This window comes from Castanea sativa, chromosome 10 (assembly GCF_040712315.1).
Source record: "Castanea sativa cultivar Marrone di Chiusa Pesio chromosome 10, ASM4071231v1".
Lineage (NCBI taxonomy): Eukaryota > Viridiplantae > Streptophyta > Magnoliopsida > Fagales > Fagaceae > Castanea > Castanea sativa.
In genome coordinates this window covers 12886103-12912822 of record NC_134022.1, presented here as the reverse complement: position 1 = coordinate 12912822, position 26720 = coordinate 12886103, and the positions used below count along the sequence as shown (strand labels likewise).

General features: G+C 37.4%; 1 protein-coding gene and 2 non-coding genes across 3 annotated transcripts; all 3 read left to right on the top strand.

Moving 5' to 3' along the window:
• The first annotated feature begins 705 nt into the window (after positions 1–705).
• Positions 706–794, top strand: LOC142614325 (small nucleolar RNA R12). The gene has a single exon (XR_012840403.1). It is a non-coding gene; the product is annotated as a small nucleolar RNA R12 (small nucleolar RNA).
• Positions 795–921: 127 nt separating this feature from the next.
• LOC142614321 (small nucleolar RNA SNORD24) lies at positions 922–1005 on the top strand. The gene has a single exon (XR_012840399.1). It is a non-coding gene; the product is annotated as a small nucleolar RNA SNORD24 (small nucleolar RNA).
• A 19487-nt stretch (positions 1006–20492) lies between these two features.
• Positions 20493–24855, top strand: LOC142611795 (deoxyribodipyrimidine photo-lyase). Its single transcript, XM_075783939.1, has 9 exons — positions 20493–20996; positions 21768–22108; positions 22184–22424; positions 22633–22790; positions 22878–22914; positions 23121–23179; positions 23758–23839; positions 23934–24005; positions 24374–24855. Exons 1-9 carry the CDS (start codon positions 20667–20669, stop codon positions 24548–24550), a joined length of 1497 nt encoding a protein of 498 aa, XP_075640054.1. The 5' UTR covers positions 20493–20666; the 3' UTR covers positions 24551–24855.
• The last annotated feature ends 1865 nt before the right edge of the window (positions 24856–26720 follow it).

Sequence of the window (26720 nt, the reverse complement as noted above, 5' to 3'; positions counted from 1 at the left end):
CTCTGTTAAAAACATGGGCAAATTTGTATTTTTGTTACCATTTTATGTCTCTCTCCTCTCAAAACATAAAAAAACTAAAAAAATCAAGGGAAAGGAAGATCTAAAAGCTATTTTTTGTAAAATTAAAACCTAACTTTTACATCTTCTTTTCATGTATCAACTTTTAGATCTTTTATTTTAACACATTAAAAATTGAAATTGAAAATACAATCTCACAACTCTTTTATTCTTCACTTCTGCGACAACCTCTTACATTTTCATAAATCAAATCATAAAACTCCCCAAACTCTCAAAAGCCTCTGAAGGTTTCATATTCTTGTTTTTGTGTGCCTCTTTCCTTTGTTCTTCTGCATCTATTGATCTTATGTGTTTTGTTTATATGGGTCTAGGGTTTGGTTATATGACGGTTGATTAAGCCTAATATTAATCAGCCTAATATTGCAATTCTGTGGTTTGAAAACTTTAGCATTGGGGCCATGGAATCTATTATTAGGCTATATTGAAGTTTTATGCTACTTGTATCTATTACATACTTGTAATTCTGCCTTTAGCTCTGGCTTTCCTCTGATAATTTTCTCGATGACAAGGCTGATACATTTATAAAAAAAAAAAATAAATAAAAAATCTCTTATTTTTAAACGTTACCCATTAAGCTATTTAATTGAATTTGTGATTGATATATATATATTTTCTTTGAATTAGAGATGTTGGATGATGAAAAGAATCATTCGGATTCCCAATGATATTTTCTTTGCCGAAATATGTGATATCCTAACCAGCTACTTCTGACAACATCTTAATGTTATTATTTTCTTCATTTGGTGTTTTATTCTTCTTTTTATTAAAAAAAAAAAAACTGGGTTTTCATTGAATTTGTTTGTTTATTTTATTTGAAACTTAGATGATTTATAGGGTTATAGAGGCCGGTTATATAAGGATTAATATTTGCTACCCTTGATGGGAATTCCCATTTGATGAATTTTATCCACCAAGATCTCTGAGGCCTCTTTTTTCACTCACTTTTTCAATTTCTTTGTTTCTAGGTTTGTTGTCTTATCAGGCCTCTGAATATTGTTTTTCAGGTTGTATTTTCTATTTTTAATGTGTTAAAATAGAAGATTTAAAAGTTGATACAAAACCTAACTTTTAGATGTAAAAACTAGGCTTTAATTTTTACAAAACTTAGCTTTTAAATCTTCTTTTCCTTTAATTTTTTAGTTTTTTATGTTTTGAGAGGAGAGAGATCTAAAAGGGTAACAAAAATACAAATTTACCTCTGTTTTTAACAGAGGTGGGTAACTGAAGACAAACGAAGCTAACCTCAAGTGGGTAAAATGTCAATTTTTAAACCACAGGTAGGCAAAGTGTAGGACATAAACTAATAGACATTAATGGAATGATAAAAAATAGACCGTTTTGTAAAACTTAGGGATGAAAAACAAAATATTAAAAGTTTAAGCAAAAAATCAAACTTTTGTGAAAATTTAGGAACGAAAATAGTATTTTACCAAAAAAAAAAATAGACATAATTATGAATAGACATAATTCCTAGTGAGACTGTGAAATTCACTACTTATATTCAAAGAGATTAATTTAGAGTAGGACTCATACAGGGGGACAACTATAAATAGAGAAACCCCATAACTCCTTAAGAGTGAATTTTGAAGTATCGGAACTCTGAAAATCTTGCATTTAAAGAGAATTCATTGCATTCTTCCAAGACTTAGATATCTACTAGAATTAAGTAAAGTTTCTGGAAACTTTAAATGGCTCTAAATCAATGATGCTTTACAGATTCAAGCCTCTAAATTTTTGGGAAAAAAAAAGGGGCATAGCTTCTGTCTAGTGTCTCCAGTACATTGGACAGAAGCCATACTTAAAAAAATCCACTTAAAAGCCTTTGAATTTAAATAACATAAAGAACAAGAAGTCTCTAACAATTTCATAAACAACGTTCCAATATATTCTCGTTGTAAATAGTTTCGTCTAATCAAAGTGGAGAAAATGTATACGAATCATGACTCTATTTGCAAGACTCTTGGATTGAAGAACTTTTCAAAAGATTAAATTAAATGATCATTCTTTTATTTTATTTTTTTTAAAGAATCGGATAAAGAGAATTATACTTATTCAATCATAAATACAAATTCATATTTTTTTTAATCAATTTCAATTTTCTGAATTTCCGAACATAAGGTTTTGTATTTTCAATAATTACCCCTGGCTAACGTCTGAACTTATAGATTTTCCTCATAGCTTAACTTTAACGAATTGAAAGATCTCAAATACATATTAAATTTTGAACTTTCTTCATTAATTAGTTATTGTATCATGCATACATCTTGATGTATAGGCCAAGACATACATACCATTATGACATCTTTTTAAGAATTTTTTTTATTGATAAGATACACACATTCAGAGATTGAGGATTTACATTTGGGAGAGGAAGAGCTGTCAATTGAGTTGAAGCTCATTGACGCTTTAGCTACATTATTACACTTCTTCTTTTTCTTTTTCATCAATTTATGAAAAAAATTATACAATGAAATATAAAAAAAATTTAATAATTCAATGGAATATCCGTTATGCAACAAAAAGAAACAACAATTAAGAAGTAAAAGACACCTTAACCAACAAAAAATAAAATAAAAAATTTTAAGTGCAAAGACACCCTCTAGGACTTGGATTAGTTACACATTGAGTTTCAATTCTTTCTTAAAACTCCTTGAGGTTTTTATATCTTCCAAATTGAGCCCTAAGACTAATTTCCATTATAATTCTAATATATTAAAAATTATGTGACCGCATTAAGAACATTCATCAATTGTTTCGCGCCACTAGTTAAGTGATAATTGTATAATTTTTTTTGTCCTTAAAAACTAGTGAAAATTAGTTCCAATATATGATTAATTTTGTAAATATGAAAATTTCAAGGAGTTTTAAGGATGAATTGAAACCCCTAAGAGTGTTTTTGCATTTAGGGAAAAAAAGAAGAAGATAATCACCTTAATTTATTTATCAATGTGTGCGCACCTGAGCACACAATCACCTATATATAAACTGTCATTACAAATATTAAAAAAAAAAAAAAAAAAAACACACACACACGTTATATTTAAGAAAATTTTGATTATCTCCAATTTTCACTCCTGTCATTTAAAAAAAGAAAAGAACTCAATTGTTCATGCATGATTAATTTCTTTAATAAAACAAATTGATATTTTACAAGTCCTGAAAATTCGTTTATGTTTTTCATATAATAAACAATTATAGTTGAAATGAAAATATGAATATTGAACCTACTAAATGAATGCTCTATATATCTGGTTTCTAAAAGCATAATCAATTCAATTTTATACTCTTTTTTTTTAACTGTGGTAATATTTGGAATATATAATGTTCATGCTATAATAATGATTTTTTACCATTGGATCAATACATCAATAAATTCATTTTTTTATGTAAAAGAGATTTAAATTCAGGTCCCTTAATAAGAAAACAAAAAACCCTTTACAAATTGAGCCATTTCGAATCCACAATTTTTTTTTTTTTTTTACTGATTCTAGGGTTATGTTTCATTCCAAAATTCCTCCATATGAATAGATATTGTTTGTACATATGTTGTGTCCTATAATAATTACAGGGACTAAATATAATTTAATATATTTATGATGGTTGTCTCAACGCAATGAATGTAGACTGTGTTAAACTAAAGAGACTTATCATCATGGTGTCTAAGGTGACAAATACTCCACTAAACTATCCTAATACAAAAACCCTAATATATGCAATTATAACAAATCTCTACTGCTATAATGAGAATGTTGTACGTGTAAGTAATGAGGAGATTAATTTGAAGTAGTCTTTGCACCGTGCAGAAGACTTGGAGAGATTGCCCACGTGCGTCTGCAACATTGGCACGTGTGGGCATCATACTCGGGAACTGCTGGGATCTCACGCGGCAATACTCATAGCACAATGTGGTTGTGGGACTCTGTGAGCTAGAGTGGTTGTAATTACCCTTTTAATTTCTCTCTCTCTCTCATTTTTCATGTGCATGAAACCAAAGCTCTCGCTCTCTCTCTCTCTCTGTTTTTCTTTTAATTAATTAAGGTTCGGTTGAAACATAGCTTTCACAAACAACGAACGAAATCATTGTTACCATTTTTTTCCACTTATTTCATCTATTGAGTTATTATTATAGTAATTAACTTTATTTAATCACGTTCTTGTTGGCTATAATTACATATTTTTGTACAACGCAATATTTAGATTAAACAAATAAAGGGATAATATACTATTGTATTTCTTAAGAGTAGCTAGTTTATTGGTTCACAAATACGGTCCATGGTGGTTCAGAAGTTTGAAAAAAGATTTTTAAAAAATGCAATAATAAATAAACAGTCACTGTGAGTACAGTGCAAGACTATAGGATTCATTGTACGTCTAATATGGTTTATTTAAAAAATGTGTGTTTGCTTTTAATTGGTCTGTGGGGGCAAATTAAATAACCAATTTAAAATTCTTAATTTGACCTAACACCCTTATTTTACTTTTAACTTTTTAAGCAGTCAAATGTGCTTTGATTTGATTGTGTATTCTTTTGAGTATTGTATTTTTTAAAAAAATATCTACCATCATTATTTGTACAGGTGCTTAATTAATATTTAAGTTCTTAATTGATTGAGTTCATCAAAGTGTCAAATGACAAAGGAGGCCCTTCTCTCTCAAGAATGCAATTCTTTTTTGCAAGGTGAATATAGTCCTTTTAGTAAGTGGGGGTGCCTAGTTATTGTAAAGTAGTAAATACTTTTTGTATGTTAGTATAGATAGAATCTCAAAATGAGATTTGGTGGGTGTATGTATTAGTCCTAGTTTATTTGATTGCTTAGCACGAAAGAAGTTGGTGGGATTATTAGTTAACCATTTTGAAGGCATTCACATGATATAATTAATTAGATGCTATTTAATTTTCCATATTGCTCCATTTAGAAGGAACATGCATGTGGTAGTGTATTACACGTGACAAGATACGGAGAAATAATATAAATTATCATATAATTATCAGAAAGTAGTATATAATTATTGTTTGGCCAAAATGTAAGATTCCTCGTAGATACACATAGTTTTATCACAATATATAGACTTATTTTCATACTCACTAGTGGCATTTGCATTTATTAATTATATGAAAATGGCAATTGGCAAGTTAAGAGTTATGAGCACTTGCGAAATAAAGAAATAAAAGCTGAATCCAGAGGGAATTATATATATTGAAGAAGATTAAGGTACAAGCAATACGCATACCTTAAAAAAATCCAAAAGACTATGATATTCTATGTAAACCTAGGACTACTACTACCATTATTACTATTTACCTAAACCAGAAAGTTGAGAAAGGTGTGTGTAATTATTATCATTACGGATCATGATGAAGAAGATGACTTCTGTTGCTTATTATATTAGACATGAATTTAGCAAAATAATGGGTAATGTGGTGTTCCTACGGAATCTTTGTTTCTTCTTTTAAATAAAAATGAGTGAAATCCTTTGCATGTCATTTAGTAGCTAGCCACTTGGCACTGCAACAATTTTTTCTCGAAGCAAAAAAGATAGTAGGACTAATGAACTGTAGCTAACAAATCATATAAAGAATCTCCAATATTGATCGATCAATGAGTACGATATATTGTAGTGAATTGTAAAATATAACCGTGGATTGGGGCACTGAATATGGGCTTATCATCCTGTTCTATTTCTAAGTACAGATACATGCACATTCTTACAAAAACAAAGATACAGAGAGTCATGAACATTATAATGGTTGTTCACTTGTTTGGCCACAAAAAGGAAAGGCAGAAGATTCGTGTTGCATTATATGTTTTTCTGATGAATTCATTGACTTCAAATTTAAGGAGAAGATGTGCATATCAAAAAGGGCAAACTCTCTCTACCCCTTAAAAAAGAAAACAATGAAAATAGTTTATGGTCTCACGTGTATCAAATTTCAAGCAGAACATTCATAAGAAGTAGGTTATATGAAGGAGTAAAATATATTTCACAACCTTAGAACCTCAAAATCCAAACTTGATCTGAGGCCATGACTTGGTTGGTAAGGGTCGATCATATAGATGAGATGGTTGGTCGTGAAATGACTGAAGTTGAACCTCAACCTCAATCGACCTCAAGTATATAGGCATAATTAAACTCCTCGTGAAGGGCAAAAGTAGTATTGAGTATCGAGGCAAGGCATTCCAGGTGAATCATAATCATTGTTAGATTTTTCAAGCCCGGGCCAACCTATTCATTAGCTGAACTTGAGTTTCACATGTTCCATGTTAATTCGACCGTAAGTGTGCACAACGAGGCAAAAAATAACTGACATGGATTATTATAGTCGACACAGAGGAGTTTAGTTCTCTCTATCTCACATAAAAGACACGGAAGAAGCAGTAATAATGTAGGACTTTTTTAATGCGTGTCTTGCTTTTGTATTAAGCATCAGTACTCCAGTTTACCAAAAAAAAAAAAAGCATCAGTACTGCAAGTGAATATCAAGTGCCTCGTACTTAGGACATGTATTTCTTACAGGCACATCAGCAACAAGAGAAAGTACAATATGCCGTCGAAATCCACCCATGAATATGGATAGGGAAATGAGACGATGACACATGGTATTTCTTCAAAAATTAAGACACGAGTAATTAATTATTAAAATAAATATTTATTTATATATTTTTCAAAAAATTATCTTTATTTTAGGTTTTTGAAACAAGTAATGGCCATCAAAATATTTGAAAAAGTACTAATGGAACTGACGAGACCACTTTCCTTGAATGACCTCATGAAACACCTTCGTCCATCTGCAACATGGCATGGACGAGGGCAGGCAAGCCATTAATAAAAGAATTTAATGCCTCGGACAGTTACTAGCTAGCTGTCAGATTGTTGGAGCCTCATCAAGACCTGCATTAATAAGACCTAAGGCGTTACAAGAAGGTCATTAAAACCACAATCAAGGCCCCAACAGCTAGAAACCACAAAGCTATATATACACACTCATTAGAAGCACAGAAGGTACAGAATTCTCACCCAAAAAAAAAAAAAATTTACATAGATAACTTTGGTATTTAGAACTTCCTTATTTCTCTCAAGATTTCTATATACTGACTTTGGCATCGGAGGCGTTGTGGCAGGCACCACATCGGTGACCACCTTAGAAGAACCTTCGTTCCATGTTTGCAGGAGTAGCGACGAGGGCTCAGCACCATCTGGACGAACCAACTTGACTGAGGATTTATACATCATTAGTTTGACGCCATCTGTGGGAAACGACATTTTTGCACTAAGGTTTGAAAGTGTAGTTCCAATCATCTTCTAAGTCCAGATGGAGTCCAACCAAGATCCTGTAGCACTGGCTCTACAAATCTAAGCACTTACAACTAGTGTAGAAGAACTCACCAGACAAAACAAGGAGATAAGGTAGCGACTCCAACAGGAAGCCAACCGGTCTAGAGACAATTAGGAAGATGAGGGGGATAGCCAGGGATGAAGCTATAGTCGAAGGCCAGCCACTCCAGATGAACCGAGCTCAGAGCTTCTTCGGGAAATGAAGAAGGAAATGGATAAACTGAGGAACACCATTAAAGAAAAAACGGATCGAAGCTTGGACAGGATGGTCAGGACGACAGATTCCCCCTTCACGGCAATAGTTCTTGAATGCCCAGTACCGTCAAAGTTTCGTCTGCCTCAGCTTGGGTAGTTTGATGAGCTTAAGGATCTATTGGACCATCTCAATACTTTCAAGACGACACTAGGTCTCCAACAGCCCCGCAACGAAATATTGTGCCGCTCTTTCCCTACCACTCTCAAAGGAGCTACGAGGGAATGGTTCACCAAGCTACCCACCTCGTCCATCGATAGCTTCGAACAGTTGAGCAGTTCCTTCCTATGCAACTTCGTCGGGGGACAATGCCAGAAGAGGCCAGCAGACCACCTACTCACCATCAAACAAGGAGAGAAAGAAACCCTGAGGTCGTACGTAAAGCGCTTCACTCGCGAAGCTTTGGAGGTAGACGAAGCTGATGACAATGTGCAATTGACAACCTTTAAAGCTTGATTGAAATCTAGGGAGTTCGTGGTCTCTCTCGCAAAGAATCCTCCAAAAACGATGGCCGAGATGCTCTTGAAGGCATAGAAGTACATGAATGCCGAAGATGCTTTAGCCGAGATAAAAGATACAAGGAAAACCAATAAAAAGGGAAGGAAAGAAGATGACCAGAGAGGAAGAAGTACTGCCGTTTCCACAAGGATCATGGCCATTACACAAAGGATTACAGAGACCTGAAGGAGCAGATAGAGGAGCTCATACGAAAAGGGAAATTGCAGAATTTTGTAAAAAAAGGAGCGCCCAGTAGGACTAGGGACGATGACAAGGACAATCGCGAAGCCTCACCAAAGGACGAGGATCGTGCTCCCCAGTGTCCACCAAGTTTGATTGGGGAGATAAAGACGATCACAGGCGGGCCATCCACAGAAGGGTCATTCAAATCCCTCAAGAAGTCATATTAAAGAAAGGTGAACAACGTCCATAGGATACCCCCCTCGAAACAAAGACAAATAGACAGGGATATGATCTTCTCTGAAGAAGACGCTAGAGGAGTAAAGCAACCTCATGACAACCCCTTGGTCATAATGCTCACGATAGAAGGGTTCAACACCAGGAGAATCCTCGTAGACAATAGCAGCTCCGCGGACATCATCTATCTCTTCGCTTTTCAACAGTTGAGGCTAGATCCAAAAATACTGCACCCTTTTGAGTCCCCCCTCATCAGCTTCAGTGGAGACAGAGTGTATCTCAAAGGCATAATGACGCTAATAGTCCCAATAGGGTCTTATCCACGACAGTTGACCCGTCAGCTGGATTTCCTGGTAGTAGACTGCCCTTCTTCTTACAATGTGATCATTGGGAGGCCTACACTCAACCGCTGGAAAGCAGCCACTTCCACGTATTGCCTGAAGGTGAAGTTCCTGATGGAAAACAGTGTAGGCAAAGTAAAGGGAGATCAAGTACTGGCCAGGGAATGCTACCAAGCCGTGTTAGCTGCAAAATAAAACCATACATGGATGATCGAGAAGAGGAGAGAAGATAAGGTGGAAGCCCTAGAGATAGTGGAGTTGGTCGAAGGGGAAACAGCAAAGACGACCAGAATAGGGACAACTTTGAGTCCCGAGATGAAGACGAGACTCGTCTGGTTCCTTAAAGAAAACATGGACGTCTTCCCATGGAGTCACGAGTGAAGGAAAAATTCTGGTTTTGCATCTCATGCAAAACACACAGCGGAAGCGACGAACAAGGATCTATTTCATTCATGATTGATAACGTGCACAATGTAAATTTCAGAATTTAAGAACAAGATAGCGTACCTTGGTGTGGAGAAATTCAAAACAAAGATTAGAAGCACTTGGGAACACTTTTAATCTTCACTCCAATTCCACTTTACGCCCAAGATGTGTGGTCTCTCAATCAGTTTTTCAAAGGGAGAATGAAAGTGTGTCTCACACTCTCTCACACACCGTTTCTTTTTCTTTTCTAAACTCCTCTAATAAAAATTCTGTATGTTTCTCCCTTTATAACTAACTGATTATCTAATTGGGTTGGCCTATTGGGCCTTTCCAATTGGGCTTTAGTGTGTGGCTTGGAGTGGGACCAAAAGGGACCAATAAAACACTAGCTCCAATGGGCCTTGGGCTTTTCCGTCAACTCTTGACAAGTCCAAAGTTACTATTAATTATATTTAATACCACTATATAAATATAATTGCACTCTAGGCCTTATTAATAAATTATATCCCAAGACTTTATTATACACGTAACCCCTTCATAAAATATTCGTAGTAACACAAAGTCATAAATATAAACTGCCACTTTGTAAATTACTACATCTTATCCTTGAGTACCCGGTTTAATTCTTTAAAGTTATTCATTATATATTTATGAAATTCAATTTCATAAATATATACTTTAGTAATTTCTTACTAAAGTGGTTAGGCCTAACTCTCTGAATAACTGAAACCATTAAACTTATCTCAAGGGAATATTTTATATCTCCATCAAGAGACTATGAATTCCATCTTGAGAATATATGTTCCATCAACACTAAATGTGGCTGCCCAACATACTGAGGTTTTGACCGTTATTTCGATCTCACTCCCGATATATCAAAGCAACCTACACTTCATGATCGTGTCCATTATTCTCTCAGATTAAGAGTTCATGCAAATAGAAGTCGTGAGATTTATTATTCATTTGACAATGTTAGGAAAATAATAAATCTCACAAGAATCTGTTCAATATGTTTTAACTCTTAAAACATATCAACATATCAACTAGAAGCTTCCACTTCCATGATCAAGACAAATCATCTTAGTTGACACGTTATAGTCTTCGCAGATGAAATGCCCAATTTCATCACCGACTACGAACTATTAATTCTGAGTTTACAAAGAACTTGTGATTTACATCTTCTGTGACTTTTCACATAAATCACATACAATGCATCTCATGGACTATATGATAATGTCCCATATTCACGTAACCACTATTTTAGATAATAATAAAATAACTTTATCAAATACAATATTAAGTCATACATCATGTCATACATAATGTCATACATAATATCATACATAGCATCATACAATAGGATTTAAGGGCACTAATCCTAACAACGAGGACATGCCAAGCATATCCCCAAAGGTCATCCAGCATAGGCTAAATGTGGACCCCGAGAAGAAGCCCGTCCAACAAAGACGACGGGTCTTCGCTCCAAAACGGAACCAAGCAATTACAGACGAAGTTAACAAGTTGTTGTCAGCAGGCTTTATTCGAGAAGTCTACTACCCAGAATGGCTCGCCAATGTTGTCCTAGTGAAGAAGGCAAATGGAAAATGGAGAATGTGCGTGGACTTCATGGACCTAAACAAAGCCTGCTTAAAAGACAGTTTCTCTCTGCCAAGGATAGACCAACTAGTGGATTCTAAAGCAAGGCATAAATTACTGACGTTTATAGATGCATTCTCAAGATACAATCAAATAAAGATGGCTGAAGAAGACCAAGAGAAAACTGTTTTCATCATGAGTCAAGGGCTCTATTGCTATAAGGTAATGCCTTTTTGACTGAAAAATGTAGGAGCAACGTACTAGAGGTTAGTAAATAAAATGTTCAGCAAGCAGATCAAGAGAAACATGGAAGTATACATGGATGACATGCTCGTCAAGAGCAAAGAGGAACTTGCTCATCTGGACAATCTTAGAGAAACGTTCGACACACTCAAGCAGTACCAGATGAAGTTAAACCCCAACAAGTGTGCCTTTGGAGTAGCCTCGGGGAAGTTCTTGGGATTCATGGTGTCCCAAAGGGGGATAGAAGCAAACCTAGAAAAGGTACGAGCCATACTTAAAATGACGTTGCCAAAGTCAGTCAAAGAAGTCCAGAAGCTTACAAGGAGGATAGCAACACTCAACAGGTTCATCTCTAAAGCAACAGACAAGTGCTTACCCTTCTTCAAGACATAAAACCAAGCTTTTGCTTGGACTGACGAATGTGAGGTAGCTTTCCAAGAACTCAAGCACTACTTAAGCAATCCACCTCTCTTGAGTCCGCCCAAGGAGGGGAAAAACCTGTATTTGCACCTGGCAATATTAGCCATAGTCGTCAGCGCAGCTTCGATTCTAGAAGAGGGTAGGAAACAGCTCCCAATCTACTACATCAGCCAAGCTTTCCAAGGGGCAGAATCCAGGTATACAAGGATTGAGAAGATTGCATTCGCGTTAATAGTAGCTTCGCGAAAATTGCGACCTTATTTTCAAGCGAACCCCATCTTAGTAATGACGGACCAACCCATTAAGAAGTCCATGAACAAGTCTGAGGCAGCAGGTAGAATGATCCAATGGGCAATTGAGCTTAGCCAGTTTGGCATTGAATACCACCCCAGGACAGTTATTAAGGCGCAGGCACTAGTAGATTTCATCACTGAATTTACATTCCCCGACGAGGAGGAGAGTACGAACGAAGTGGTAAGATGGACAATTCAGACTAATGGTTCATCAATTCAAAAAAGAGACAAAATAGGGGTCATCATCATTACCCCCGAAGGAGAGACGATCAAGTATGGAATTTAGTTAGCGTTCCCGACCACTAATAACGAAGCAGAATATGAGGGAATACTGATGGGTTTAAGGGTCGTGAAGGCTCTAAGAATCAAAAACACACTCCTCCAGAGTGATTCCAAGCTCGTCATAGATCAAATAAAGGGGAAGTTCGAAGCAAAAGAGGAAATGATGCAAAAGTACCTGAAGTTGACAAAGCTTCTAGCACAGGAGTTCGACCAAGTGGAATTCACATATATCCCGAGAAGCCAGAATACGGGGGCAGATGAGCTGGCGAGGCAGTCATCATCAGAAGTAGGGCCAACAGATACAAATTTGAAGATTAAAGTCCAGAAGCACACCAGCATTGAAGAAGTCCTTACTTTCGCAATACAAAGCACAAGCAACTAGATGACCCCAATCATATCCTTTCTTCAAGATGGACACCTTCCGCAGGACGTCGATAAGGGCAGAAAGGTCAGGAAGAGAGCAACCAATTTCATGATCCTGAACGACACCCTGTACAAGAGAGGCTTTTCCATGCCGTACTTGAAGTGCGTTAATGAAGAAGAGGCCAAATACATCCTGAAGGAGATCCATGAAGGGATTTGCGGAGACCATGCAGGCCCTAGATCCTTGGTAAGCAAACTTATCAGAACAGGTTACTTCTGGCCTACTTTGCAGTTGGACGCGAGGGAGCTTGTCAAGAAATGCGATAAATGCCAGAGGTTTGAGAATGTCCAACGCCTTCCAGCAAAAAAGTTGACAACGATAGCCTCCCTATGGCCATTTGTACAATGGAGAATTGACATCATCAGCCCATTGCCCCGAGGTAAGAGGCAGGTAAAGTTTCTACTAGTCGCTATTGACTACTTCACAAAATGGGTTGAAGCAGAGGCATTATCAACCATCACTGAAGCAAAAATTCAGAGTTTCGTATGGAAGAACATGATTTGCAGATTCGGTATTCCATAGACGATCGTATCAAACAACGGGCGACAATTCGACAGTCAAGGCTTCAGGGATATGTGCTCAAGCCTAAGGATTAAGAACCAGTACTCATCCCCAAGACACCCACAAGCGAATGGATAGACGGAGGTGACTAATCGAACACTACTCAAGATCATCAAAGCCAGGCTGGATGATGCTAAGGGAGCCTGGCCGGAGGAATTACCCAATGTCTTGTGGGCTTACAGGACTACAGCTAGAACCCCGACAGAAGAAACCCCCTTCAAACTAACTTATGTCACTGAGGCAATGATCCCGGTTGAGGTGGGAATAACCAGCATCAAACAAGGGACGTTCCACGAAGAAGGCAACAACGATAAACTAAAGGTTAACCTGGATTGCTTGGACGAGATCAGAGATGAAGCCTCCAACAGAATGACGAAGTATCAGCAGAAGATGGCCGAGTACTACAACAAGAGAGTGAAGCTCAGATGACTCGACATAGGAGACCTTGTCCTACACAAAGTCACCCCAGCAACCAAGGACCCAGCCCAAGGGAAACTTAACCCAACCTGGGAAGGACCCTACCGAGTCGTCCATTACTCCAGACAAGGCAGTTATCACCTAGAGACCTTAGACGGGTAGAGATTGTCACGACCATGGAACATTGAACACTTGAAGAAGTACCATCAATAGATGTAACAAATAATTGTATTCATTTTTGAAAGTAATAAAAGACTATTCAGCCAATGATCTAATGCGAACAGACCTAGCAGTTTAAAAGCCAAAAATTGGCTAAGTAACAAGATTTCGCTCTGACGGATGTAAGTTACTGACGAAGTCAAAGAATGGCAAGATCCCTTAAATGGGTGTAAGTCACAAAAATCGGTTAAGTAACAAGATTCCGCTCTGATGGATATAAGTTACTGACTAAGCCAAAGAATGGCAAAATACCTTAAATGGGTGTAAGTCACAAAAATCGGCCAAGTAACAAGATTCCGCATAAACGGATGTAAGTTTCTAACAAAGCCAAAGAATGGCAAAATCCCTTAAATGGGTGTAAGTCATAAAAATCGGCTAAGTAACAAGATTCCGCATAGACGGATGTAAGTTACTAACGGAATTAGTCAACAAAAATTTTAAATAACAGCAATGTAGGTTACTAATGCTTAAGGATGACGCAGACAGAATCCACATGCACTCATTAAGAACTATGCAATGAAGGAGCAAAAATAAGTAAGTACTAAATTATGATTGAAGGCCCAAAAACAACAGGCAACCAACGTTGTTTCAATATGATAATTAAAAGCCCATAAACACTGGGCAAAAACATCGTTCTTAAATTAGAATGAAAATATTTTTCTAAAAGTAGACTCAAAAAGCCCAAAAATACACTGGGCACCCAAAAAAAAAAAAAAGAAGCAGGTTCAAGCATCAGTAGCAGAAGGAGGAGGTAGAGCACTCTCAAGAGCATCATCCCTAGGAGCTGTGGATTGGAAGGCTTTGTTAGCTGCCATTTCCTTATCAACCTCTTCCAGATCCAGATTCTCTAGATCTACTCCGGTAGGGTGCTTGACGAGGTATCGCCTCAGGAGTTCGAACCCTTTATAATACCAACTGAAGAGCACTGTGTTGTACTCCTCAGTCTACTGAAAAGCCTCAACGACCTTAGCAGCAATGGTATTGAGCTTCTCCTTTGCGGCCATAATTTGCTCGTCTTTTTCTATAATCAGCTACCACTCAATTCTAAAGCTGTCCTCCAAAGTTTTAGCATTTTCCTTAAGAGTGTTGGCCTTGTCCATTGCAATGATCAGGTCCTTCTTCAGTTTAGAGTTCTCCGCATCCAAAGCCTCCATCCTGGACACCACAGACACGACCTTAGCCTCTTGAGTAAGATACTCTGAGGTGATATGAAGACTCTCCCCTAGCACCTAAAAAGAAGATTGAAGTCTTTAGGATGATGCAAAAAAAAAAAAAAAAAAAAAAAAAGGAAGGAAAAAAGAAAAGGCTGAAATTGCACGAGCACATTACCAGGACAAGTTTGTGGATATGACGACCCACAATCTCGTTGGAAGGCATACCAGAGAAGACCTTCAACATCTTGGAAGTGACGACCTTATGTGCCCTCTCCACCGCAAGCCCTGCATCGTCCCAAATGCTGGACGAGCAGGAATCAGTCTTCTCCTTCCCTTTGTCGGCCACGCGTGGCTTCTTTGGGATGGGAGTGACCTCTTCGACGGAGGTGGCTGGAGAGGCTATCCTCGGCGTCTCAGTGCCGAGGGCAGCTGGAATTACGGAGACTCCTTTCTCCACCACGCGCACTGTCCTCTTCCCGAGATTGGACAGTGGCTCGTTCTTCTTCAATCTCATCTTTGCATACATATCCTTGTTAAATTTAGTCGTCATTCCTACAAAGAGGAAACACTTGTTAAAATAAATAAATAAATAAATAAGGGGCAAGAGACAGAATTAATGACGAGCTAAATAATGTGCTTATTTTTCTTCTTCTCTCTCAATAGTGCGCAAGACGAAAGCAGAAGGCTTCGAACCATGGCAGTACAAAGCCAAAGTGCGAGGGTCAACCAAGTCGTTGAAATCCTCAATTGACTTTGCGTACTCAATGACAGCCTCAACACATTGCTTATACCTACTCTTAAGTTTGGGCCATCTCTTAACTGCACGAGACAATGAACAGAAGAATTAGTGACAACAGAATGTACACACAAAAAAATGATTGAAGGACAAAATACTGGTAGAAATAACGACGCACTTAGACTCGGGGTTCTCCACCGACGGAGCAACTTAGGGAAATCACCCCACACCTCTCCAGAGGGAGTCTCCTATTCATCCCCGGACACAAAAAAGAAGCGGGACTTCCAATATCTGAATGACTAGGGCAGGTCCCTAATGATCCTAGTCCTTCTCTCCCAAGGCACCAGTTTGTAGTACCCGTGCTCTTTGGACCCCTTTAGACGATACAAATACACAAGCTCTTCTACCTTAATCATATCCCTTCAATAACGGCCAGCCATATCTCCATCCAATTGACCACTATCCTCCATGAATTGGGCATAAGTTGCCTAGGAGCAATGCTGAAACAGCCCAGAAGCTCCATGATGAAAGGGTGGATGGGGAATCTGAGCCCGCTCCAGAAAGCAGCCTCGTAGAAGCATACTTCCCCCTAGCGAGAAATGGCAAGCTCGTTCCTCCTCGTGAGGACGATGAACCCTAACCCTCTCAGGGAATTGAAATCTCTCTCTAAACCTAGACAACGTCTCGTCGTCCAAACTGCACACCTCCCCAAGGGCGTGAAAAGCCCTAACTTCCCGAGGGACGGAGACCGCTATATCTTCCTCCACCATCATAGGATTATCGCTAGATGACAACCCAGTCTCAAGCTCGCTCGATTTTACCTCAAACATCGCCCCTCGCTCACTCACTAAACCCCCAAACCAATCAATTGATTGACAAAGCAAGGGGACCAAGTCAGCTAAAGCAACGCTTAAATCACTACCTTCAAAGACAAAAATTTCAACTAAAGGGAGAAAAGTGCGTGAAACGCCTAAGGCTGCCCCTAATCGCACAAAAAGGAATGAAATTGAAGGGCAAGCTATCCTAACTTCCGTGCTACTAACCATGGAAAACCAAAAAACAGAGGGGGAGAGAAGATAATCCTAAAAGCCGCAAAACTAAAAAGGTATATCAAATCAGAAACCCAGGACAATCTTTCTATGCCATAGAAAAATGAAGAAAGAGAGACAAGATAGGCATACCTCAAAGGGAGCAACAACAGAATGCCAAAGCTCAAACCACAAAACGCGAAAAGCTTGAAGATCACAAGAACAGGTTGGAGAAAAAGATACACTGAGCAATAATTGAGAGTTGAAAAAAGTGAAGGGGAAAGACGAAAGGGAGAAGATTTAAAAACTAGGCACAAAAAACTGAAATTCAACGGGAAAACCAAGAGTCGCACAATTGGGGCATTAACTGCACTGGTCAAAACACGCCACATGGCCACGATGCGTGTGGCGCTGCCACTACGCATTAAATGTGGAACAAAACCCCAAGAGCCACGTTTGGTCAGAAAACTTTCATCTTTTGATGGTCGTCCTAACACACCACGATGACCACAGAACCTGGGGGGCAACTAACGGGACTGACGATACCACTTTCCTTGGACGACCTCATGAAACACCTTCGTCCACCTGCAACACGGCATGGACAAGGGCAGGCAAGCTATTAATAAGAGGATTTAATGCCTCAGACTGTTACTAGCTAGCTGTCAGATCGTCAGAGCCTCATCAAGACCTACATTAATAAGACCTAAGGCGTTACAAGAAGGGCATTAAAACCACAATCAAGGCCCCAATGGCTAGAAACTACAAAACTATATATACACACTCATTAGAAGCACAGAAGGTATAGAATTCTCACCCGAAAAAATACTTTTACAAAGATAACTTTGGTATTTAGAACTTTCTTATTTCTCTCAAGATTTCTATATATTGACTTTGGCATCGGAGTCGTTGTAGCAGGCACGACAACGATGACCACCTTAGGAGAACTTTCGTTTCACATTTGCAGGAGTACTAACGAGGGCTTAGCACCATCTGCACAAACCAACTTGATTGATGATTTATACATCATCAAGTACTATCTAAAATTAATTAAAAAGAACAAACAAATACATTAATAATCGTCAAGTAATGTTTAGGCTAGAATTCAAGATTTATACTCTTTACCTACGATATAACATCAAATAGTGTTTAACTACGTACTCTTTTTCTATAATAACTAAGTGATAATAATAATAATAATAATAAAATGTAACTAATTACATAATAAACTATTACCAACACATTTTAAGTGTTTAACACTATATATTCACAATATATAATTCAGCAAACAAAACAATAAACAGTTGTTGAGGAGCAATTTTTTGCACACACCACATATCCTAACTTCACTGCTAGATTACAATTGTCCAGTCAGCAAATATATATATGAGCTCCTAAAATTATTTTTCTTACACGACACGGACACTGGTTGAGTGAGCCTTACCCAAGATTTCTCTTTCTTAAAGGAATTTGGGCCCTACATCGCATGAACTTCACTTTACTAGCTAGAAAATGGGCTGAAAGACCCACCATGACATCACCAAGTCAAAAGCCTGAAATCTATGATTCGAGTCTAGCTAGGCCCACAAACCCATTCTCTCTCTCTCTCTCTCTCCTCTAGACTACACGACATGGGTAAAATAAAATACCAGCAATTCTGTTCACTATACTTAGCAAATAATGAAGACATGTAAAGCCCATAGAAAGACTATGGTTTCTCAGTTGTTTAAAGTGAACCAGACAATAGTTAGACCGATCAGGTATTAAAACAAAAAACTTAACCAAGATGGGGGACTTGAGTCTTGACACATAACAAGGTGAGTTTAAAACTTTAAATCCCTTCTCCTATCATCTAGTGCTACTAACAAAGACAAGACCTTTGATGTTTGTTGGCTTTGTCAAGCATGGGAAGAAGGAACTCCCCATCTTCCTTAAAATTTCGGTCAATTAATGCGTAAGGGAGTCATAACCAAGACTCTAATACTGAAACCCTTCGCAATATTAGTCATTTATTGATTCATGAACCTTCACAATAGTAGTCATGCATTGATTCATGAACAAAGCACATAAATGACAAGAGGGGAAACATAGGGAGTCGTGGCGTGGCTTGGGGAGCATGAAGAGTTGTCCAATTGAGATCTAGCAACTCTAGGTCAAATGGGAAGTATGGAGCCTGGGATGTCTTCTCCTACCTCCTGGACCTCTAGCATTAATCCATGTGCAACAAGCAAACGTCAAATATCCATTCCACATAACTTAAGATGATGAGACTTCCAATTCTCTAAACTCAAAGACCTGACCAAGACTTAAATGCTAAACACAATGCATTTTGTCCAATAGTTTGCACACCTTAACAAATAGAAAAAAAAAAAAAAAAAGACCAAATAGCTTGAGGGAAATGAAGTTACTATCTTTAGCTAAGACCAATATTTATGCATTAATATTTTCCTATAGATGGATATGATGTATTTTTTATTATTGAGTTTGTCTCTAGTATGGATTTACTATTAGAATATGAAATTACATGACATGACTGTGTATTAAACCAAAAAAAAAGAAGGAATACATGATCAGAACTAGTCTAATTCGTATGTTGCTGGACCTTTTTTGTGTTTAACCACTGGACTACCGTTGAGCATGTAGTTGAATTTTTTTGAGGTAATTCATCATTGCAGGAGACGTTTTCTAGTCTTAAAAAAGAAAAAAAGAAAAGAAAAAGGACTGACGGCTTTGCCAAGAGTCATTCAAGCATGATTGGGCCTTAGGCTGATATGAAGTATGCATACACGTCAATAGCCATTACGCTTTTTCTTTGGCCCAACGCTGAGTTCTAAGTTCACTCCCAAAATCACCCTCACATAAACCCCCCCCCCCCCCAAACAACATTTAAAAGGCAAAATAAGTATACACTTCACGCTTAATCACAATGTAACATTTAGTAAATAAATCTATAAGTAAACAAGAAAAAAAAAATTAAGACTAGAAGACACTTAGCAACTTAAAAAAAAAGGAAAAAAATTAAAAGATCAAGACCAAAACGAAATAAAAGGAAAAGAAAAACTAAGAATGAGAAATGGGCAAGAGATGGGACTGTCGCGCTTGCCAATGATCAGTCCCGCGATGGTCCAAAATTGGGGTCAATAAGCCAAGAACAAGTTGAGAGTGTCACTGTATAGAATTGAGATTGAGTGCAAGAACAACTAATCTACGAGAGAGAGAGAGAGAGAGAGAGAGAGAGAGAGAGAGAGAGAGTTATCTTTTCTTATAACAGATAGTACAGTGTCACTTCAATTAAAATTTTAAATGATGTAGTACTGAATACATCTTTAAATTTATAATATTTAATTTGAACAATAAAATAAAATCATTTCAAATGAAAATCTCCCTAGCAATTGAAATTCAATATTGTCAAAATTAGTCTCTCCATCTAAAAAAAAAAAGAATTCTGATATAAGTACACATAATAAAAGCTTGAATGAATTGTGCATATGAATCTCCAACTGTCTCAAATGGCAAATCCCTACAAAAATGGAATGACAACAATTGTGCGGTTCTAGCCCCATAACCCATTGCACCTACGTAGGCTCTTAAAGAAAGTTGAGGCCCATTAATTAGAAATTGGGCCAGTTTCCCAACAAATCACAGCCCACCAAGAAAAACTAACCTAACGACCAAAGGCAACGTGTCTCCGTTAAGAATCCGCCACGTGTACTCTTTCAAAACCACAACTTTTAACTGTTAAAACTGTGCCTTCCCTCGCTTCTTCCAACTCCCAATTGCCACTTTCACTCTCTCTCTCAGACTGACTGACTCTCTCTCTTTGGTCTTAAACTCTTAACCTACGCACCCCTGGCTCACATTATCCACCGCCACGTACACCTGCACTTCCCTACGCTCCCGGCGCACGTTAGCAAACACGTCCTCTTCGCCGCTATTCCTTCGTCGTCAATGGCTTCCGTTTCTTCTCCGACGAACAAGTTATCGTCGTCCGTACAGCCACCGGGACGAATGAGGGTTTTGAAGGAGCGATCTGGACCGTCGGAGGATGGTCCCGTTGTGTACTGGATGTTCAGGGATCAACGGATCAGAGACAACTGGGCTTTGATCCACGCCGTTGATGAGGCCAACAGGGCCGGTGTACCCGTGGCCGTGGCGTTCAATCTCTTCGACCAGTTTCTTGGCGCGAAAGCTCGGCAGCTAGGGTTTATGTTGCGGGGTTTGAAGCAGTTGCAGCTCGATCTCCAAGAGAGTCTTCAAATCCCTTTCTTTTTGTTTCAGGCGAGCTCACACGTGTTCATGTTCTCTTCTTTTTATTTTAAAATAATAATTTTACGCTTTGTTTGGATTCCAAGAAAGTTAGGAGAGAAAGGAAAGTTGTTTCAACACGTGCGCTAATGCGTTAGTGGCAATATTGAAATTAATCTGAATATTTTGGGCATGTGATGATAAACTACCACTTGTTTCAAAAGTTAAGTTTAATTTGTTAGAAAATGTTGAATTTAATTATTTAACCATTATTCTATCACTTCTCTTGTGTGTCCAAACTTTAGACTAATTGATTTGATACTATGATATGCTATCACTTGTCAGAAAAGATTAATTTGTTAGGAAATGAGGTAGCAAATTGAATTTAAATTTGTTATAAATTATTTAAAGGGAAAGCTATTTTAGCTACTATATATCTTTAGCATTGGTGGTTTAGAGTTTAATAGCACTGACATTTTTTTAGAAATATGTGTAACGTGCTTGCTATCACCAATAGTTGTGTTCAATTGAGTGAAAAATTTGTACTTGTGGGTCATTAAAATTGAACTTATGCCGTACCTATTTCCATGTACATGTATTTGTGCCATACCGGTGTTTACTGGCCGTTTTATGTTATAATTTTTCAAAAATTGCTCATGTTGCTGTGTTCTACCCGTGTCCGTGTCTGTGCTTCCCAGACTTATGATTTAGAAACTTTTTTTTTTTTTTCCCATGCATTATCTTAGAAACTAAATGAAGCAATATATTGGCAGCTCAAATTTTGTTGTGGGTTGATGTATTTAGGGAGAAGCTGAAGAGACTATACCAGACTTTTTGAGAGAATGCAGGGCTTCACTTTTAGTTACAGACTTCTCACCTTTACGCAAAGTTCAAAGATGTAAAGAGGAAATTTGCAAGAGAGTGAGTGATTTGGTGACCATACACGAGGTTGATACCCACAATGTAGTACCTACATGGGTGGCATCAGAGAAGTTGGAGTATAGCGCTAGGACCTTAAGGGGAAAGATAAACAAAATGCTTCCTGAGTACCTCATTGATTTTCCTACATTGCAAACTCCAAGTAGAAAATGGGCTGCCACAAGTCGGTTGATTGATTGGGATGACCTCATTGCTGATGTTTTGAGGTTAGATGCTCTATTTTGGTTGAGTTGAGAGATTTTTTGGATTGTAGTGTTGATAAAATAATCTTGTAAAATTAGGAAAGGAGCAGAAGTTCCTGAAATTGAGTGGTGTGAACCAGGGGAGAAGGCAGCAATGGAAGTGTTGATGGGGAGTAAAAATGGGTTCTTGACGAAAAGGTTGAAAGGTTATTCAGCAGATAGGAATAACCCATTAAAACCTAAAGGGCTTTCTGGTCTCTCTCCATACTTGCACTTTGGGCAAATATCTGCGCAGCGGTGTGCTTTGGAGGCTCGTAGGGTCAGGAAACTTTTTCCTCAGGTTAGTTTATCTCTTATATATTTTTATGGAATCAGGATTAGGAAAAATAAGTATGCTTTTTAAAAATTCTTATTTTTGAACTTCTTCTTGGCATCCACAATTGATTGTAGTTTGCTATCACATTTGAATTTTCTTATTTATTTCTCTTTGTTCAGTGGTTAATGGCATCAATGATTGCTTGATCTATCTTCTACCTGTTATTCTGAAGGCAGTTGATACATTCTTGGAGGAGTTGATTGTGCGTAGAGAACTTGCCGATAACTTCTGCTTCTACCAGCATCATTATGATTCACTGCAAGGAGCATGGGAATGGGCACGTAAGACCTTGATGGACCATGCTTCTGATGAGCGAGAACATATTTACACGTGAGTCAAATTTGCTCTACTTTGATTGGATTGTGTTGATTCCTTGTGTAAGGTTCTCTAACTTTTAATTGATTATGGAATTTGCAGCAGGGAGCAATTGGAAAAGGCAAAAACAGCCGATCCTGTAAGCTGAATTTTTCAAGATTATTTTGTAATAATGTTGATGAGATGTTGGAAGTATTTGATGTTTCATAGTTTATGTTTTGACCTTTATATTGATGAGGTCTTCTTTTGGTTTTACAAATGCCTCTAGCGATTAGTCTTAATTACATCTAGTTGGTGTTATATGCTGTCATTGTTTTGACCATCTTTATGGCTTGTGATTTCCAGCTCTGGAATGCTTCTCAGTTGGAGATGGTTTACTATGGCAAGATGCACGGTTTTATGCGGCAAGTGACTTCCTGAAGGACTTTTTCCCTTCTTTTGTCATTATGGAGATTTATGTTGCTTGCAACTTAAATGGCCTTTGTTAATGTGAAAGTATTTTCTCTTCTGGAAACCAAACCAGAAGTACCCTTCCATAATCAATTTTTATATTCTTCATACTTCTTGATACTTAGGGATAGCATGTGATATTAACTATAAATGGTCTTCATGAACCGATTTGGTTATTTCTTTAGATTATAACAGTGTTGTGATGTTTTGAAGTTTGGCGTCACAGTTTACTTTCTTTGTTTGCTCACATCATGATCTGTGTGTTAGTTGGGGTGGCTTACCATTTTGTTCCTTTCTTTATTTTGATTCCCTGGCCACTAGTGCCATATTGCCAGTAATATTTCTGTTTGAAAATGCTGTACATATAAATATGTGGGCAAAATTTGCTTCCTTTTGGAGATTGATGCATTATTTTTCTTGAATATACAGTATGCAATTTCGTTAGATGCACTGTTAATTCTAATACTACTGAATTTTTGTTAAGAATCACAATCTTTTTGACCTGTCATTGCGTTTGCAAAACCTTGTGCAGGATGTATTGGGCCAAAAAGATTCTTGAGTGGACAAGAGGACCGGAAGAAGCACTTGAAATATCAATATATCTGAATGACAAGGTTAATTCACTTCAGATTTATTGTGCTTTAATGGAGGTTGTTACTGATGTCTTATCAACTACCAAGTGTTATTTACCCAAAACTTTGCATGCAGTATGAAATAGATGGCAGGGACCCAAGTGGATACGTTGGTTGCATGTGGTCAATATGCGGCATTCATGACCAGGTATGGACTGATCATTTTCTTTTATCTTGGAAGGATTTAAGAATAATATCTATCGACAGCAATAACTCTTTGTTACGATATTTTAGTCGCATTCTTCTACAGCAAAGTGCAGAGGGGCCTGCTGTTATATTGAAAAATCAGAGGGTTGGTAGAGTCACCCAATTAGTCTTGTTATTTAGGAAAATGAAGGCATGCATCTTTACATAGAAATCTGAATGAAATGTAAATGGTAGGCATTGGAGACAGTCCTACCTTTCTATAAATGGACAAGAGACATGCCATTGAAATGAGATTGGATATTTTATTGGGCAAGGAATTCTCTCTTAGTCCATAACCTAGTATTTACACCCTTCTTGCTGGCATTTCAGGGCTGGCGGGAGCGACCAATTTTTGGGAAAATACGTTACATGAATTACGCAGGCTGCAAAAGGAAATTTGATGTTGATGGATACATTTCTTACGTTAAAAGGCTAGTGGGTGAGATTAAGAAAAGAAAATCAGAAAGCCTGCTCAGTCAGAAGGCAAAGGAACTTCGCAGTTCATAACTTGGGTCCTAAATTGAATATGAAGGGTAATTTTTGAAGAGTATGTTAAAGTTGTCTGTTGGTAGCCAGAAGAAGAGAGTGATGATCTAGAAGCACCATTTAGATTGTAGGCGGAGTTGCAGATCTATTCATTGAACCTCTATTTTTAGGGGGAGGCATTAGATCTCTTTTAGTGAAAAAATAAAAAATTGTTCCACAATTCCAAGTACTTCCCCCTCCCCCTCCAATTTATCCTTTTTGACATAATTAGAAACGTTACATATGAATTTGGAAATAGTGAAATGCAACTCGTTTGTTTGCTGCAATCTACGTTTTACACTTAACACTGTAGCTTGAGTTTTTTTGGTATTTGTGTGTGTTTTTATTTTTATTTTTGTTTTTATGTATGTTCATAAATCAAGAAGAAATAGTTACAAAAACCATCATCTGTCTTACATACTGAAACGACCTCAGTAGGAAGGCTCTGCACACAAACAGTGGCAGTGCCGCGTTCATCCTGGCCTGAAAAAAAAAATTTATATATAATAATTTTTTTTATCTATCCTTAAAAAAAAAATTAGGAACACCCTCAAAATTTTATGCTAATAAATTAAATTTTGGTGGATTATTTGTTCTACTTTCAAGCAAAAAAAAAATAATTTTGAACTAAAATCTATAAAAAATAAATAAATAAATAAATTGTAACAGAGCAAACCCATCCAAGGGAAAAAAGTCCAACATCAATTTTAAACAAAACCAACCCCAACCAGTTTTTTAAATCAAAATAATTATTAACTAAATACACGTCCGCCAATTCATCGAATGGTAAAACAAAAACTAAAATCAGAAACCTAACCTAAAGAACAAAACCTCGTCAACGACAACGACCAACGGACCAAGCACATCGGTGCGAAGGTGCCTTCGCCTGAAACTCAAGCAACAAAGCACATCATCATCACATCAAGCCTCAAACTCGAGCAACAGAGCACATCAGGCGTCAGAGATCGGAGATCGGTCCAATCGGATCAAAACTTGTGACACTTGGCCTTGAGTCCTTCCTCGCCTCAACGTGTTGCCATGGCCCGCAGCACCACCCCTCAGGCCTCCCTCAAGGTATTTAAGTTCTGCTGTGGACTATGGTCTGAGAGAAAGAGCTCTTTTTCTTTGAACTAAAATGAGACTCTCTCTCTTTCTCTTTGAACTGTAATTGGCTTAGGTTTACAACTTTACTCTATAACTTTATAATTATTTGCCCATGTTTTGACTTTATATGTTGGTGAGTTTGTCTTTTAGTGTATTGTGAATTTGTCTGATTGGCTCCTCTTGTGACTCTTGTCTGTTGAGTGGGGGTGGATGGGGCCATGGGGTGGAATATTTGAATTGGGGAAGTAAGGGCACACAAAGGCAGACACCAATACATTATAAAAGACAAACAAATTAAATTATGTTAGGCTAAACAACAATTAATAATTTTATAATTAATGAAATAACAATATAACAAATTATAGTTTATAAAAGACAAACAAATTAATGAAACAACTAGACCACAATAATTAATAAATTTATTAATATTTCAAATGAATAGTTTATGGTTTATTCTTTTATTAGAATTATGGACAAATATTTGATAAGAAAACCACTTACTCAAGATTCATTTCCTGTGCAAGATTCTTCTTCATCTTCTAACCAATTATAAACTTGATAAATTTTCGTGTTTTTATTGTTGTTATCAATATATGAATTTCTCTTTTTATTAGATTGTGTAATTTATGTTTCTTAAATAACACTCTGAAAAATATTTCTGAAGTCAACACTGCACACAAAAACAACTTAAAGAATCGGTTCTTATGGCTTGTGTCCCTAAGCAATGAGCAGCTGAATTGGCCTTTTCTTCTAGCTTTACAACGTCAAGAATGGGAAATATTTCCCATGGGGAATCATGAGATCTTCCTGTCAGGAAATCAAAGCAAAAATCTTGGAATCTACTTCAATAATTATCTTGGTTATTCCTGCAAAACTTGCTGAGTTCAGAGTTACAGTGTTGCGCACTGGCACCTGATTTGTCCATCCCTTCACAAATGCACCTTCTGAGTTTCGACAATAGCAGCAAACACATACCTTTTTGCCTTGGATTGCGGCATCAACATAATCTTCATGTATCCACCTGGAGGCTTTTCCCAAACCACATCTT

Coding starts and splice junctions, on each gene's coding strand:
- LOC142611795 (XM_075783939.1), top strand. CDS start 20,667: ATGGCTTCCGTTTCTTCTCCGACGAACAAGTTATCGTCGTCCGTACAG. Junction 22,791..22,877: donor GAGCGAGAACATATTTACAC/GTGAGTCAAATT, acceptor TGGAATTTGCAG/CAGGGAGCAATTGGAAAAGG. Junction 23,840..23,933: donor CAATATATCTGAATGACAAG/GTTAATTCACTT, acceptor CTTTGCATGCAG/TATGAAATAGATGGCAGGGA.